This window comes from Alosa alosa, chromosome 16, assembly GCF_017589495.1.
Source record: "Alosa alosa isolate M-15738 ecotype Scorff River chromosome 16, AALO_Geno_1.1, whole genome shotgun sequence".
Classification (NCBI taxonomy): Eukaryota; Metazoa; Chordata; class Actinopteri; order Clupeiformes; family Clupeidae; genus Alosa; species Alosa alosa.
Window position 1 is genome coordinate 7,171,684 of NC_063204.1, and position 18,604 is coordinate 7,190,287.

The 18,604-nt window shown below is 42.1% G+C and overlaps 1 protein-coding gene and 1 long non-coding RNA gene across 3 annotated transcripts in view; one reads left to right on the top strand and one right to left on the bottom strand.

Moving 5' to 3' along the window:
• Positions 1-18,604, bottom strand: part of dnajb6b (DnaJ heat shock protein family (Hsp40) member B6b) — a 56,847-nt gene that overhangs the window by 22,191 nt on the left and 16,052 nt on the right. Inside the window, exons 4-8 of one of the 2 annotated variants that reach the window (XM_048266410.1) lie at positions 15,571-15,642; positions 14,623-14,724; positions 10,988-11,125; positions 10,685-10,829; positions 9,336-9,406 (exon numbers count right to left, since the gene is read on the bottom strand). In XM_048266410.1, the coding sequence (XP_048122367.1) occupies positions 9,336-9,406; positions 10,685-10,829; positions 10,988-11,125; positions 14,623-14,724; positions 15,571-15,642 (528 nt within the window). Of the gene's footprint in view, positions 1-8,117; positions 9,407-10,684; positions 10,830-10,987; positions 11,126-14,622; positions 14,725-15,570; positions 15,643-18,604 lie in introns of those variants that run through there. The other variant, XM_048266411.1, reaches the window with a different exon arrangement.
• Positions 642-2,267, top strand: LOC125309466. The gene is made up of 3 exons (XR_007196136.1): positions 642-733; positions 914-1,029; positions 2,053-2,267. It is a non-coding gene; the product is annotated as an uncharacterized LOC125309466 (long non-coding RNA).

Genomic DNA, 18,604 nt, shown 5'->3' on the forward strand with positions numbered 1-18,604 from the left:
AACATATACAATTTAAGCCTATGCTTCTTGACAAAAAGTTTACTGAGACAGCTTGTCCACTTAGCCTAATTGATGTAGCCTTCCTAAAACCAATGGGCCAGCTGTATCTGTTCAGCTGTTAACGAAATTAAAGAGTAGGCCCAGAGCCCTATAGTTGGTCTTGATTATTTAAGTGTTCAGCTGCATCATCAATTAAAACCTGATCAGAGGCTTGGTCACTGATCTCATTTCAATTAGTGGTAATTGAGTAGGCCTATTTATAGACTACTGAAAGAGTTGTGAGACCAGGTTAGTCCAGCTTTCTGGTTATAGGCTACCACTTTTATAAAAATGAGGCTTAAACCAAACAGGGGTGTTGGTTTGTTTTTGTGTCTTGTATTGCTTTACATTGGCCAAACATGTGGTATAAGCCTCGAAATAGTGCAAAGAGACGAGCTGCATCGTAAGGAAAGGTCTGAGAACATTCACACTGGGACAATTACTTTCGGCACAGGGAATATTTCACTGGGTCGAAATCTGGAATATGAGGGACGATCTGTTGGAGAAAACACTGCAGACGATGGCTCCGTTAACTTTCAAGCAGACGATCCACATCCTGGCCTGGTGGGTGGACAAAGCACCACTGAAGACTTTAAGGCTTGGCATCGTATGCAACCAAATTTATTATGTACTAATGACCTCATGGAGTTCTCTGCAAAAGGCCCTGGATGTTCTTCACTCCAGTTAGACAGAGGTAAGAAAAGTGTTGAATTACTACTTTTTTTTTTTTTTTGCAGTGTACACGATATCTGTCTGTTGACATTAGTAGCCTAATTCAGCTGATTCCTTGCAACCCTTTCACTTGCGGTGTTGGAATCATTAACACTTTTTTTTTTTTTTTTTTTTTTTTTTTTTTTTTTTTTCTATTCAACAGGTGGCACGCCTCTCTCACTAAGCCAGCTACCAGGAGACTGTGGCTACTCTGTGAAAAGGACTGCAGTGGGCCTTGTGTTTGTCGCCCCATTTGATGGTTGTGATGTTATAAAACAGGTAGGCTATGGTGTTCATGTCATGTCGGGTTTTCTTTTTTTTAATTGTCAGAATGGGAGTAACATTAGCCCATAGAGATGCCATCAATCACTATGAAACACGACTCATTTTCACTCCCTTTAATGCTTTTTTTACTTTAAAAACAACTACTTAATTACAGAAGGGTTTTAAGTAGAAATGTGTGTAGATTTAGGTCAATTAAGGAGAAGCCTACTGAATTTACCCCTTTTCCCCCTTTTTCCTGATTTCCCTTAACCCCCCTCCTTAATCAAGGAATCCTTGAATTAACACCTGAAAATAAAATTAAGATCCTTATTGTCCTTAATTACCCCTTAATCACAAATATAGGGACCCCTGACTTGACGCCTTAAATGTAAGATTAAGGAGGTTCACACTCGCACATTAAAAAGGCAAGCTCACTTAACAGTGATCTCGACGTATTCTGTTGCCTTCAGGCTTTTTTGTTGGCATACATTTCATGAATTGTTCAGTAGCTTGAACAGTTAGACTTTCCTGGGTGAAGTCCAATCAACTCACCACAGGGGTGGAAGCTAATGGTGAACATAATAAAAATTGGATACAATTTGGTCCCTTGTAAACAGATATGTGTGCATATAGGAGTGGCCTTACTGGTTGTAGATGTAAGGCTCTTAAACCAGAAGTGTTCCTGAAGTTAGGCAAAGGGACCCCAAGCAATTATTTAGCACTTCAATTAATGTGGGACATGTTTCAGTTTTGTTGAGCTAGGTAACCGGAGGGTTGCCAGTTCGAACCTTGACCAGTAGGCATGGCTGAAGTGCCCTTGAGCAAGGCACCTAACCCCTCACTGCTCCCCGAGCGCCGCTGTTGCAGGCAGCTCACTGCGCCGCGAGTCGTGTGTGTGCTTCACCTCACTGTGTGCTGAGTGTGTTTCACTAATTCACAGTTTGGGATAAATGCAGAGACTAAATTTCCCTCACGGGATCAAGAGTATATATACTTATCCTTAGGTGTATGACTGCATTATTTTATGTCTTCCTCCAGGGAAATAGCCACTTGCTGCAGATGTTGTGGCACGACAATCCAGTAACCCTCTCCTGCCCGGCATCAAGCTCAGACCAAGTCTCTCCAGTTTTATCCACTACTCCAGCTCCAACTACAGTAGCACCTACCACAGCTGCCGGGCTTCCTCCACAGAATCAACAGTGGATGCCCCCCTTCTTTGGAGGCTACTACCCTGTAATGCCTGTGGAGACTCCCTCTGAAACTACTGTTGCACCAACTACAGAAGCACCTACCACAGCTGCCGGGCATCCTCCACAGAATCAACAGTGGATGCCCCCCTTCTTTGGAGGCTACTACCCTGTAATGCCTGTGGAGACTCCCTCTGAAACTACTGTTGCACCAACTACAGAAGCACCTACCACAGCTGCCGGGCTTCCTCCACAGAATCAACAGTGGATGCCCCCCTTCTTTGGAGGCTACTACCCTGTAATGCCTGTGGAGACTCCCTCTGAAACTACTGTTGCACCAACTACAGAAGCACCTACCACAGCTGCCGGGCTTCCTCCACAGAATCAACAGTGGATGCCCCCCTTCTTTGGAGGCTACTACCCTGTAATGCCTGTGGAGACTCCCTCTGAAACTACTGTTGCACCAACTACAGAAGCACCTACCACAGCTGCCGGGCTTCCTCCACAGAATCAACAGTGGATGCCCCCCTTCTTTGGAGGCTACTACCCTGTAATGCCTGTGGAGACTCCCTCTAAAACTACTGTTGCACCTACCACAGCTGCCAGGCCTCCTCCACAGAATCAACAGTGGATGCCCCCCTTCTTTGGAGGCTACTACCCTGTAATGCCTGTGGAGACTCCCTCTGAAACTACTGTTGCACCAACTACAGAAGCACCTACCACAGCTGCCGGGCTTCCTCCACAGAATCAACAGTGGATGCCCCCCTTCTTTGGAGGCTACTACCCTGTAATGCCTGTGAAGAAAACTACTGTTGCACCAACTACAGAATCACGGGCTTCCACAGAATCAACAGTGGATGCCCCCCTTCTTTGGAGGCTACTACCCTGTAATGCCTGTGGAGACTCCCTCTGAAACTACTGCTGCACCTTGCCCCCTTAAAACTACTGTTGCACCAATTACAGAATCACCTTCCACAGATGCAGAGCTTCCTCCACAGAATCCGTGGATGAATCCCCTCTTTGGAGACTACTAGCCTGTGAAAACTCCCTAAAACTACTGTTGCACCAACTACAGAAGCACATTCTACAGCTTCCACAGAATGTGGAATCAATTCAACAGCACTCCAAAACCATTCCCTACTCAACCTTTTATTTTCCAACTCTCTATTCCAATATGTGTGTCATTTAATGCATATATTAAAAAGTGTATTTGGAATTTAGTTGTCCAAGATCATTTGTTCAAGCTGCTTTTCGAGTGGTTTTACTGACTACTTGTCTCATGGTTTAGCCAAAACTGAAAGTTTAAAATTCTACTGCCATATTGCTTATGTGTGCATGATAATGGAGATCAAGGTTTTAACACAATCCAAATTGAGTCTTTGTTTCTACTCAAATGTGCCACAGGCAAGGATAAGGTTTTTGGGAGTCTGTACTCATCCTTCAAATTTTGTTTAGCTCAGTTTCTCTTCAGATAAAGAAAACAGATGGTCCTGCACTGATGACACATCTGCAACTTTGATACAATAAGATTCAAGCTTTAAATAAAGCTCTCCACTATTTTTGGTGTCAAGTGTTCTAAGATTATACTACAATTGGATTCTTTGGAATTATTTATTTGTGTCTGATTGGCCAGAGATGTTCCATGAGTTGTTCACCACCACACACATTCTTCGCTTTCCAAAGTTACGTGTTTTTGAGACGTTCTTCGCATGAAAGTCGCACAAATCCACACGTAATTAGGCCTAATTTAATTCATCAGCACACAGAAATCGCAATCCAGTAGTTGGGGACATCCACAAATATTTCTTGACTTGCATTTGTGTTTTGATATCCACAAATAAAACAAATCATATATGTAACTTGTAAATTGGTTTTCACAATTGTAGATGTGTATTTGTAAATGAAATGGCATTTGTGGATCAGCACACATTTTTGAGACATATATGATATATTGAATATCCTGTCCAAAACTAACATTGGCAGAATGATTAATCCTGGATTTGAACCAACAATCCTTGGAGTCAGAGCTCGCTCCTCTAATCACTGCACTACCGCATTTCTTGTACTGTACATTATGAAATTGCCTCGGTTGCTAGGTAACGATAAACAGATCGTAATTCTTGATTTCGCATACAAACTGACAGTTTTATGCGTTCACTAAACAAAGATTATCGGGATCTCGAGTTTCATTTTTTCCTCAAAATATAATTTGTGTGCTCGCTCGAAATATTTTTCTGCGCTCAAATTGTGCTGCTGCTCGCTCAAAAAACAATTGTAACTCCATACTCTGGCAAAGGTTGTTTCAAAAACACGTGTGCCGATCGTGCTGATCCACAAATGCGAAAACGAAAACTGCGTGTATTGGTGATCCACAAATGCAAATTTAGATTTCAAAAAGGCAATTTTCAGTTTTACAAATGCCATTTCATTTACAAATACACATCTACAATTGTGAAAACCAATTTACAGGTTACAAATATGATTTTTTTTTATTTGTGGATATATCAAAACACAAATGCAAGTCAAGAAATATTTGGGGATGTCCCCATCTACTGGATTGCGATTTCTGTGTGCTGGTGATTTAAATTAGGCCTATTTACGTGTGGATTTGTGCGACTTTCATGCGAAGAACGTTTCAAAAACACGTAACTTTAAAAGCGAAGAATGCCTGTGCTGGTGATCCACAAATGAAATTTTCGGTTTTACAAATGGTTTCGAAGAGTTGGTGCGCACATCCAAAGTAAAGTTTTCTGCAGGTGCCAGACAATAGTATCAGACAGTAGAAAAAGTGTGGTCTGCACACTGCAACTGCTCCAAAATATAAACTTTATTAATTTAAAAGCAACGTTTCGATCCCCTTGGATCTTCGTCAGGCTTTACAAATGGCACTTTATTTACAATTTTATCTATACTTGTAAAAATCAATATACAAGTTACAAATATGATTTTTTTATTTGTAGATATCAAAACACACATGCAAATCAAGAAATATGTGTGGTTCCCCCTCTGCGCATATACAAATTTATTGAGACAAATTTAGCTCCATACACTCTCACTCGTGCTATCTTGCTTAATTAGGAATTTCTAACTTTCCTAATCAAAACTTTTAGCTTTACATACATTATTTTCACTTGTTTCCTAAAGAATGGCCATTTAAAATGTTATACTGATTAATGCAAGCCTTACTGATTAATGCAAATGATTACTAGCGTCCCCTACAGTATATGCAAGCAAATGGCTTTAGTAAGTATTTTACATTGTTCTGGAAATTGCCATGTTATGCTGGGTAAGACTAGTATAGCCTGGGAATACCCATATGACCTAGTTTCAGCAAATTTGGGATTTGCTCTGCAGGTCAAACTGGCCAAGAGACCATTGAGGCCCATTTCCAATGCCTCAAACACAGGCACGCAAATACAATTGCCAATCCGGCATGGACTTGTATTTCGTTGGAAATTAACTGTATTTAAAACCTTTGTTTACAAAATTGCTACAGTTTTGAAATTATTTGGTAAGAGTTTAATGTACCAATTTAAGTTTTAATTTCACTGCTAGTTATGCCCCTGCTGGAAGTCGTAAGTCAATTAACCTTTTCCAGACCCACTCTCAATTGTACAGTTGTGAAGGTCTGGGTGATCCCAGGCTAGGGAAAGACTAGAATGTAAACAATGCTTAAAAAGCTGGTGTTGATGAAATTTGGCAACATGTTCAACAGCAAATGCAGTTTTCATCTAAATCCTTCTGAATGATTATCAATGGTCTATCAGTCTAGGATCTCACAGTACCAGAGGCATTAAAATAGTGAGGCATGTGACTTAGTGATACTGTCACTGTTTTTCCTGTCATATTTGTCTCTTTTTGAAAAGTATGTGAAACAAGGGACAACAAAGGATTTTTTCTAATTTAACATCTAGTTTGTCTTAGTAATGTGACAAATATTTCTGTCTTGATACTAAACTGAGATGAATCTCAATCCGATGAAACTACAATCAATTACGGCAGAGCGGTACAAAATATGACCGCCGCCCAGTCCTGCACATCTTCTCTGCAAAAATAAATCACACTTGTCAATTTGTCTCCATTTCATACTTCATCCCCTACTTTTGAGTATTTAAATGAATGCATAGTGTGTATTTGTTTTTGTGTATATGTGTGCTTCTGTGTGAGGGGGGGTAATGGTGTGTGTGTGTGTGGGGGGTAATAATGGTGTGTGTGTGCGTGCCTGCATGTGTGTGTTTTTATGTGTGCATGCGTGTGAGTGTATGTTTGTGTGTGTATGTGTGCGTGAGAGTGTGCATGCATGCGTACTGTGTGTGTGTCTTTACAGTATGTATGTGTGTGTGTGTGTGTGTATGTGTGTAGCTGATATGGTCCCCCATGAACGGAATTCCACGAAACTTGGCATGCATTCAGAGGATGTCATAATGATCCTACACTTCAAATGTGTATGTGTGTATGTTTATGTGCCTGTGTGTTTGTTTGTGCTTGTGTGTCTGTGTGTGCGTTTATGTGTGTGTGCGTGTGTGTATGTGTGTACGTACATTTCAACTGCATCCGGCAACCCTTCGCTCAACACCATTATCTGCAGGCCAAATTTATGTACAGTCACTAAATGTACACATAAATTAATTTATTGTATGGCCCCCCATGAATGGAATTCCACAAAACTCAGCATTCATTCAGAGGGTGTCATAGTGATCCTACAGGTCAAATTCAGTGCAGTTCTGAACACGTCAATCAAAGATACCTGCGATTACAGAGATTCGCTGTGTGGCGGTCATAATAATTGTAGGTGCCTTGACAGTGTCTTCCTCCTAACTGGGCCTGCTGTGTGTGTGTCTGTGCGTCTGTATGTGTGCGTACCTGAGTGTAGGTGTCTGTGTGCTGGAATGTTGTCTTCCTGCACCTGCTATACCCACACAAAGTTACAAAATTGTTACATTTCAAGCACTTCCACCGGTTCTGATTAAGAATAATGTACAATAACAATAATGATCAAAAATCGTTCTATTGTTTTTTTTACCTAATTTTCTCACAAAAAAAACAAAAATGATCATATGATCATAAATGTGACTTCACAGGGGTAAATGGCAAATATGAACCATAAATTATGTCTATATCATTGGTAAACATCTGTGATGTATTTTTACATAAATTGTTATGGTTGTATTGATATTATTAATGCCTAATAAAGCCTAATATAATGTGGTGGGTCCACCAGACCCAGGAACATTGGCTAAGTAACAAAAATATGAACACCTTACAAGGGTTAAATTAAAAAAAAGCATGGCTGTCTTTTGCTGTCTTTCACAGAAGCTACATTTAAGGCCCGAATTTGGATGATGGGCAAAGTGATAAAAAGTCTAAAGTCTAACCGAAGCCAATTTCACATCTTTTCTTCACATATTTGTTAATTTAATACCATGAGCAAGATCGTGAGCACAAACATTGGTGGGTCAGCGCAATGCTCCTACATACTACAGGATTACTTTAGTTCAGACACGAGACACGTTGCACTGCTTGACTTCGAATCACTGAAATTAGAGCCCTTAAAGTTCTCTGACTTCTAGACGGTAAACACGCTTATTAAACAATTTCAGTCAAAACAGTTGGATCCCACCCTAATGCAAGTCACAGAGGTGACCATGAGGAATAACAAAAACACAAAAAAAGGTCAACAGTTAGTGAAGCAGTGACCTGGATGGCCAGTGAGTTTGTGGAGGTGATGTAGCAGTGAGCAAACCATTTTATTTCACAGCAGGTGTTATAGTGTGGGTTCTGTGTTAAGGCACACCAGTGAGCAGGCTCAAACACACACACAAAACACAAAAACACGCACACATTCAACACACACATTAGAAAAGCATTTTCAAAAGTGACATAACCAGGTTTGACACAATCACCACACAGACAGCGTGAGAGCAACAACCCCCATTAGGGGTAAACTGAGATTTATTGGTCCATTGTGAAAATCCTCTTCTCTTTTCGTAAGTTGGGTTTTCTTTACAAAGTACATAAATCCCCCTCATATGCATTTGTTTATAGTACATTTAAATAGGTCTCTAATATTCTCAGTTGTTGGTTTGAGGTTATGCTGTACTAACAATGAAAAAAAAAACATGAAAAGCCATGTCACTGGCAATCATGCAGAAATGAAAAACACTCTTGCATTCAAAACATACAAAACAGAAAAAAGGCTAAATAAAATAAAACAAAAATGCATATTAACACTATTTATTTATTAACAACCTAATAGCATGTACAAATGGAAAGTTGCTAACACCAGTTAGGAGGTTTAGGTCAGGTTTAAATATTAGGGGCAAAAACGAGGGGTTAAGATGTCTAAATAAAACAGGATTAAAACTATCCCAGGTGGAAAGCAAAGCAAAAAGGCTCATTCAAGATGCATAGCTTGTGCTTCAGACTCTTGTGGGAAAAGGCAATGTGCTCTTTGATAGAGAGAAGGGAATGAGCTGTAACACAGCAGAAGTGTGTGGTGAGGGGAAATGGACAGAAAGCAGTCCTGTGGTCCTAAATAGACAATGGTCCCAGTCCCAATGGTAATAGTAATACAAAATAATAATTGAAATAACTAGAACAACAACAACAACAAAAGCTACTTTTTCATTTTCACCCATTCAGCTGGTCTCCATGGTGATGATCACATAAGCATCTCCGGCGACAAAAAACTCAGGTCCAGTTCACAAAGGGAAACTGCACTGGCTAACTGTATGCATATCAGCAAGATAGAGTTAAAAAGAGAGAGTGAGAGTGAGAGTGAGAGTGAGAGAGAGAGAGAGAGAAAAGAAGTGTAGGAGAGGTGGAGAGGTAAAGACAGGCTGAAGGTACAACAGAGGAGGAATGGTCTAAAGAGGACCAGCACAGCTACCTGTGCAATACATTTCTGTGTGTGTGTGTGTGTGTGTGTGTGTGTGTGTGTGTGTGTGTGTGTGTGTGTGTGTGTGTGTGTGTGTGCTTTGTGCAGTTATCAGTTCAGTTTGCTGGTCAGCCAGGTATGGGGCTGAGGTCAGAGGTGGAGTTGGATTGGTGTTTGGGTGAGTGGTGGTGGGGTGTCGGCGTTGCCCCCACGCCATGCCTCTCACTTGCTATCCAGCCTGAGCATCTGCTCCTTACCGTTGACGGTGAGTGACTTGAGCTGGCCATCTTCCTCCACCTCCACTCGTTCCTGCCCGTTCTCCACGATCCTGACGGAGAAGAGACATCCCAACATCAACTTTTCTATTATTACATTTACATGACATTTATTCATTTAGCAGAGCAAAAGTGACTTACATATGACAATTATTTTACAAGGGCCATTGTTCCCAGAGCAACTTGGTGCCTTGCTCAAGTGCCTTGCTCAAGAGCGCAACGGTGGAAGCCGGGAATTGAACCCACAACTAGCTAGCCCAGCTCTTTAACAACTACGCTACCACCGTCCTATTATCCTCAATGAATAGTACATAGTGCTGATAAAATTACTTTTGCTATTTGCTTTTGTAAATAGTCAGTATTATTTCTGCTGCTAAGCTAAAAGACCAAGAACTCGTCACCAGAAGGTTCCAAATAGATCCTTGAAGGGGATAGATACACAGATGCCAAAGAACTAAGTCTAATGTTAGAGTGCAACCATTTCTCAAGAGGGCATACTTAATGTTTGTGTGAGTTTGGAAACAGTAAAGACAATGCGTCTTTTCTGCACTTAGGGAACGAGACATTGATTTGTTTGCGGAGTTCTCATAAACAGTTAGTGCTCTAATGTCCTCAACAGCCTAATCACTGACTGAAAACCCTGAAACGTCTCAACCTCAGGGACATTTCTAGTGGGGTCCTCACACTTGAGCTAAACCAACTCTTGAAACCTCTACCCTCCTCAATGTGATTGTGCAATTCAGTCTTAAAAATACTTGGATGAGTCACCGAAACACCAGAGTAACTGAAACGCTTCTGGCTAAGCAAGGGGATGGAGAGTGTCCCCTTCAACACGCTCATAAAACATGTACTAGCCCACATGAATAGACTATTACGTGGCTGCTGATTGAAAGCAATGTCCTTGCCAGCTGTTGACACTAATATAGATAGGACATGCATGTTTTGAGGAGGGTTGCGGTGATTATCGGATACTAAGGTCAAGTGTGGTCTAAGACATACCATGCTCTGATTGCATTTGGAGTCCATAGTTTCAGATGGTGTTTACAGTCAACAGTGGGAAGGAATATACTCATTTTCTAGACATTCTCTAGACTCTAGTCTAGACGAGAGCTAAGGTTTGTTATGGTCTTGAAAGAACCCTGCTCTTGGTATCTTAGGAACCTAGCTCTTAGCATGGATGCTAACGGGCCTTGTGGTGCTGTGCTAATAGCACTTAACACAATATCCAAGTTCATCCCTGAATATACACCTATGTATATGTCTAGAGAAGACACTAGAATTAGGGGGCTTTAGTGGTATGTGATCATTGCATCATGGCTGTTCAGTTGTACCGTTTTGTGGTGATCTTCTTGCCGTTGATGAACTTAGTGGAGGTGGATACCGAGCGGAAGTTGCCCCCTCCACCACCTCCCCCAATTGATGATGAGGAGAACGAGGCGAAACCTCCACCACCCATCTGACCAAAGGAGGTGAACCCTGTGGAGAGAAGCAGACAAATGAACACACACGTGCACACAGACACCACCAGCAGATAAATCTATCTGCTTTCACATTTCTCCTATTCTCTCGGTCTCTGGCGCTGTAACAGCCGTCCTGCAGTTTAATTGTAAAGATCTGCGTGACCACAGACATACCAGAATCAAATCCGGAGAAGCCCGCCCCAAAGCCGGGGAAGCCCCCGAATCCGCCAAAGAAGGGTCCCGCTGTCCGGCTCCTGCTCACCCCCCTGTGACGACGCCCACCGCCGAAGAAGTCATCAAACGGATCATCAGCTGCCAGAGAGAAGAACCGAGAACAGAGAGAGAGAGAGAGAGAGAGAGAGAGAGAGACAGGAAGAGAGGGAGAAACAGAGAGAAATGAGAGGGAGGGAAAGAGAACAGTTTGTTTGACAGCTTCAAACCCGACCACGGGGAGCTCATGTGGGGGATGGGGGGAGACAGAAGGGCCTTTGGACATCAGTCTCATATCCTAGCAGCTTAATAACTCTTTTTTTTTCTAGAACATTCCTGACGCTTTTCCCCCTCTCAGACGGCAACTGGCTTGTTCTCACTGCAAAACCCAGGGGAGGGCGTTTTATTACTGCTATGTGGGTCAAAGCTGGAGTAGATTCAAATAAGGTTTTTTTTTTTTTAACACACACAGATACAGATATGCACATGCACACATGCAGGCACGCACGCACACACACACACACACACACACACGGGTGAGAGGAGCCGTGTGCACACACACTCAGGTGAGAGCACATTTTTAACACATGCGAGGGTACAGGGCAGAGAGAGCCCAGCACAGTGCACAGCTGTCCAACACTCACACATGCCGGGGGAGAGGCCCCACCCCCCACACACACACTAATAACAAAGGCACACCAAAAAAGGACAGGGAGAACTATGAAGCCATGACCCTAACACATACAGACACACAAAGACACACAAACACAAACACACACACACACACACACACACAATGAAAGTATAAAAAAAAAACTCAACATATCTCGCTCTCTTTTTCTCTGTCTCCGTCTCTTTCACTCTCATGTTCGAACAAACACAAACACCCGACAACCACAACCACACACACACACAAGGACAAACTGAGGACCTCCAACATTTCCTGACGCATGACGCATCTTTCCAGGAGAGCGGATTGTGATTCGGGCCACGTCCACCTCCCCTGATCTGGCACTAGCTTCCTCACCCTCTCACCCCCTCCTGCCTCGCTGGGTGTAGGGTTCCCATCCAGGGACCCCTCCTGAGCCAGACTAGCATCCCAGCACCACTCACTAACAACCAGGGGAAGGGACTACCGGCCTCTCCCCTTACCTGCGGTGCCTGGGTGGCTAAATCTGGCACACACAACAATGGGTACGGCATGCACTGAGAAGGGTGGATGGTGCCAAGAGAGTCTAAAGGTCTGTGGGGTTTCTGCATTGAGACGGGAATTTAATCAGGGAAAATAGCCACGGAGAGTGATTGAAACCAAATTAAGTGTCAGCCATTCTTAATTGAATGCACTCCTTGAGTTAAGAGGTGGCCAAAAGAGAAATTCAAACTGGCTAGAGGCTTGATGGCTAATGGTGCTGATTAATTGTTGGTTGTATAACAATATGATCTTAGAAAAGATTTGTATGTAAGTTGATATTGTTACATGTAAGCATATCATACATCATAGTATATACACTGTACTTGTATTAAACTGATTTAAGGTTTAACATGTATGACACAGTTCCAGTGGTAACACTTTGGAGTACCCAACCTACAGGCATCACACACTTGAAAGTGTCAGTAAAGTTTATATGACCATATACACATGTAACCAGTCACACTGCTGAATGCTGAATGGCCACTTTGACAGACCCATGAGTACAAACATATTTACCCATGAGTACATCATATTTCTAGCATGGAAAAACCACATCCATGAACACAAACCATAAGTCATCTTATTCACTCTTCCATCTCACACACACACACACACACACACACACACACACACACACACACACACACAGTCAGTTAAAGCCCCTGCCCCTCCCCCTTGACGGCCCCTCTTGTTTTATACGGAAGCTATTTCAGTTAGCATTCCTGGCCTGTGAGGCAGCCCCTGCTATCGGCCAGCCGCCCGTCCAGCCCGCCCGCCCGCCGGCCGGCTGGCTCGGGGTCCAGGCCTTATTTAGAGTTGAGTGGGTGCAACATAGATGCCATGCTGCCATTCGCCCTCCTGGCCTGCTTCCGAAAAGGCGCGACCACAAACACATGCTCCAACACATGTGCCGTACATACACATAGAGATGCGTACTTAAAAACATCAGTCACAGTCTCTTCACACACCGTCCAGTCTCTCCATCACCCACACACACACACACACACACACACACACACACTCACTCACTAGTAGACATACTGTATATACACTGCTCAGAAAAAAACTTCCATCACACAGTGGATGAGTACTCTGGCATTGTTTGGTTTTGAGCAAAGGTGAAACTGTTGAAACTGTTGAGAAAGGAGAAAAGGGTGGTAGGTTTCAAAAAATGTATTTTAGCAATTGTGAAAAATTGGAAGTGTTACCTTAATTTTTTTGAGCAGTGTATAAACACACAGACATGCTCATGATGAAGCTTCTGTTTCAGTGGTTTCGACTCTCACTCTGCTCTCTTCCTCATGCCCATAAACACAAACCGTCTCTTTCTGTCTCAAACCCACACACACAGAACCTGCTCTGCCAAACCTCTTCTCTAACACACATCATCACACGTGAACGCACCAGCACTCAAGGCAGATCTCACATGAGGGCTCTCTCTCACGCGCTCTCCTCTGCTTTTTGTCAGGTATATATTCCTCTCTCTTTCCGTAAACACACTGTTGATATCAAACACAATCAGCACAGCATTACCCCACCCCCCTAAAACAAACACACACACCCTCACACACTCCCAATATTATAGTTGGAGAAAATGTGCTGGCCAGCGCTCCCGAAACACATGAGACAGCAGCACAGGATCAAAGGGCAAAGCTCTCCCTCAAAACAAACACACACAAATGCAAATCCACAAACCAGGAATTTCCAGAGACTACAAGAATACAAAACAAGTTCGAGAAGACTGCCCATGAATATGATACAGACACCCAGACAAAGACACACACACAGACACACACACACACACACACACACACACACACAACAAGCTTGTAATTAAACAGGATTAGGCAGTGGCAGCATTAAGGCCTATCTGGCTGTGTGTGGCACTCAGAGGTTGTTTCAATCAAGCTGTGTGAACTGGCCATCGCACATTCCCATGGATACATTATGATAAACCACAGGCCAGTGAGGGGGTAAACGGCAGCCATGTTTTTTCCCAGCTCCAGCTTCTGTTGGTCTCTCCAGGGGTCTCTTCTGTGACTAAACCTGAGGCGATTAGTGTCTTCTCAGCCCCAGAGCGAAACGTTTCAAATGGTAGGCTATTGCTAATGACAAAGCCCAGCAGGCTGGGGCACAAAGCGGAGTGAAAGAATGAAGAGGGGTTCATTTTTTCCTGTTACTGAGTCTTTATTTTAAATGTGGTGATCTCACTGTATTTTATTGAGCAGTAGTAAAGACTACCTAATGATGAAGCCATACTTTGGACTCCTATTTTACAACAATGTGTGCAGATGACCACATCTCAGTGTAGATAAAAACAGAGGGCCTGTCTCTCTCTATCCGCACCCCTCTGTCTGTCCGTTCTGCTACAAAACCCAGAGAAATAATACATTACAAGAGTGTTTACCAAAGAAGTCAGCGAAAGGATCCCGTCCGCCGAAAAATTCCCTGAAGACGTCGTCAGGGTTCCGGAATGTGAATCCGCCGAAGTGGTCATCATAGTTTCCTCCTAAAAGAGTAGAAGAGAGGAGAGGAGAGGAGAAGAGAGGCGAGAAGCCAGGTTAGCATCAACCTGGAGCCCGAGGAGAGAGGACTGTCACGCCATCCGATAAATGAAAGAGCCTAGCCTGCAGCTAAACACAGATCAATTGTTCCTCAATCACTGCATCACAAAACTGAAGGCTGTTCCACTGGGATTTATGAAGCTCAAAGATGTTAAAGGAAGACAGTATTTTTGAAACTGCAGTGAGAGTCAATTATCCATTTTGAGCAGGGATGTAGTGGTAAAATAAGAGGAGGGTAAATTTTGAATTCTGTGATCACGGTGTGGTGGACTGCGCCATGCGTTATCGGATTTTTAAAAAAGGCATTCAGAACATGTTTGGTGATGGTGGAGGTTAATGTCCAATGTTTATACGTAACAATACCAGTGGTATTAAATGGTTGCTAGTGTGTTGGTGAGTGTACTTGTGAATGTGGATAATACAGTGTGATTTTTGAATGTTGAAAGTTGCAATTTGGTTATAAATTCTTTTGAGGTGGATAAACTCTATTTCTGAAATGTCAGAGGTGGATAAACTGTGTTTACTTGCGTTTAGCCACTCCACTACATCCCTGATTTTGAGAGATGCACTTCCTGATCAAGCGTGGGTTATTATCAGCCAGGGGGCACTTTCATCAACAAAACATTTCCTGTGTGTATGACTAAAAGAACAGCTGTGTCACTTCCTGTGTACACTCAATTAGAGAGAAGCAGGAGACACTTCCTTCCTCTATACAGAGAGAAGTGGTTCAGCACATGGCTATAAACTGCATGTACTCACATACAGCAAGAATGTTCAAGTAACGGTCTTACCTCCACCTCCACCTCCTCCTCCTCGAGTGAGGCCGTCTTTGCCGTACCGATCATACTGGTTCCTCTTGTTCTCTGGTGGGAAAGAGCAGACACTGGCATAAGCAAATGCCCCTTAATCTGACAATGGCCCTGGGGGTACAGCGGAGGCACTCACACAGTACAGTGAACTGAGGGTGTAAATTATGGGATTATGGTGATGGCCCAATTTGACTGATGAGCCCAACTATTCACTCAAAGAGCACTTTAAAAAAACATGTTCAACACATTGATTATTTTAAGTTGATGTCCCTTTGGGATCAGATTCAGATTCAGAGAGATTTATTCATCACATACATAGTTATATTAGTATATAACAAGCAGTGAAATGTAAGTCTGGTTAGCTTCATGACTGTGTAAAGTAGAAATAATCTAAGTAAACAGATAAGATTAAAAGCAGAAGTTAATAATAAATGATTCAAAATAATAGAATAATAAAGTGACATGAATAATAATAATAATAATAAATAATAATAATAACTAGAAAAGCATTTCCTGAAGGAAATACAGATACAAATACATGAAAATGCAAAAATATGATGTAAAATATCATACAGAGTAAAAACAAACTATATTGGTTGCTAGGTAGATGAGGTTTAATATAGTTGGAATGACTGAACAGTTAAATAGGTGGATAGTTTAAATGGTTAAATTATTTAGGTAGATAGTTGACGATAACTAACAGTTGGAATGGCTCTAATGTTTGCTAGCAGTTATGCTAACTATATTAACAAAGATAATAATGCTAACCAAGTTACTTAACTTAGTTAATTTAGCTAATGTTTTCTAGCAGTTTTTTTTTTAAATGTTAATAATGCTAATGCTGTTAACTATGTTAACTATGCTAACCATGTGACTTAGCTAACTTAGCTTGTCATTTTTAATAGTTATATTAACTATGCTAACTAGCATGCTAACAATGTTAAAATGCTAACTATGTTAACCATGTGACTTAGCTAACTTAGCTAATCATGTTTAGTAGTTATGCTAACTATGCTAACTAGCATACTAACAGGCTAACTATGTTAACCATGTGACTTAGCTAACTTAGCTAATCATTTTAGCAGTTATGCTAACTATGCTAACTAGCATACTAACTATGCTAACCATGTTACTTAGCTAACCTAGCTAATAATTTTTAGCAGTTATGCTAACTAGCATGTTAACATGCTAACATGCTAACTATGCTAACCATGTTACTTAGCTAACTTAGCTAATCATTTTTAGCAGTTTTGCTAAAAAAATGTACTAACTACAGTGGGTAGGAGTCATAGTTGATGACTAATAAGTTAGCAATGCTAACATGCTAACTAACTACAGTGGGTAGGAGTCATAGTTGATGACAAGTAACAGTTACAATGGCTGAACAGTTAAAAAGGTCAGTAGTTTAAAGGGTTAAATTGTTTAACAGTGAAATATTGTAGTGAGGACTTTTATTTTGAAACAGTTTTTGGGAGAGGAAGCAGTTGAACAGGCTGTGTAGTCTTAATAGAGCCAGTTTGTATGCTTAAAGCCTGAGGGGCCGTTTATACGAGAACGACTGCGAAGGAAGACGACAAAATATTTTATCATAAGTGCCTTTTGTTTACACGGCGACCCCGCCATCGGGGCTTGAAGACGCAAAAATCTGAAGACTCATTCCAGAGTGTAGAGTTTTGAAGACGACCCGGGTTGCGTCTCCATCTAAATGGCTAAACCAAAGAACCTTGATTACCTCTCTGGCTAAACTGTCAAATTCGAATGTCTGTGCGTGACGTACCGGGGTTCTATCACACCACCACCCAGCGGTCTGGAATGCATATCCAATCGAATATCACATACTCTTGCGTCTTCATATAAACAAAGATTTCCCCCTGAGAAAGCTCGTCTAAACGCGAATAAAAAAATGAAGACGTGACGCCACTTCTGCGTCTTCTCTTTTCATTGTCACCGTATAAACGTAGCCTGGCAGTTGATCCAGGTGGCCTGGCCACCTGGCAGAAGATTCTAATTGCTGTGATGTCATAAAGGGCAATGTTAAGTCAATGGGGACATTTTTATTAGTTTTTAATTAATAGTTTAAAAAGTATAAAAGTTACAAAGCTGAAAAATACATAGCACCCATGTCCTAAGTAAGACCTACGTAACATAGTTTGAATGAAGTTTCTACGTTAAACGGTTGAAGCTGCATTAAACGCGTTAGAAGGAAGAATAAGAAGAAGCCTAGGAAGAACAGTACAGTGCATTTTCATGCACTGTAATAATGTTATTAAAATGGGATGGAGTCCATGGTGTTCATAAGAGTTGGCATGTCCATGTTGAGGAGTCTAATGGCCTGAGGGAAATAGCTTTTCCTTAGTCTCTCAGTTTTGGCCTTCAAACTGCAGAAGCGCTTGCCTGACTTCAACAAACTTAACAGACAGTTACTGGGATGGGTGGAGTCCTTCACGATTTTAGTTGCTCTGTTCTTGCAATGGCTGATGTATATATCATGCAGGGAGGGTAGAGAAGTCCTAGAGATGCGCTCGGCTGATCATTTATATAACTACACGTTAGATTAAGAGAAAAAAAAATAACTTAATTTAAGCCTAGTAGGGTTGATTATAACGCAGAGAGGAGGTACCTTCACCCAACACAGTGTAGATGTACCAAGGATGTGAACTGTTTTAGAGACACAAGAAAGCACAGACAACTCCTAAGCATCCGTTTGATTCACTCAAGACACTAGAGTAACTCAGCGCCCTATGCGAGCCCTTTAGTTTGCTTTGGAAACCACAGCAGAGCCACACAGCAACCGGGACAGGGTGAGTTTAACCAGACGCCGGCATAAAACACGAACCCCTCACTGTTCTGTAATCAGGACATGGTCAGGTTGTGACCCAAATGTGTCTGACCTGATTCATGCCATAACCTAAGGCACACCGTGCCCAAAACAATGTGGGCAGCAACTAGGCATAGAACACACTGAACCGGAAACGCAACCGCAAACGCGCGAGCACCTGCCTCGCCTGCGGCCCAG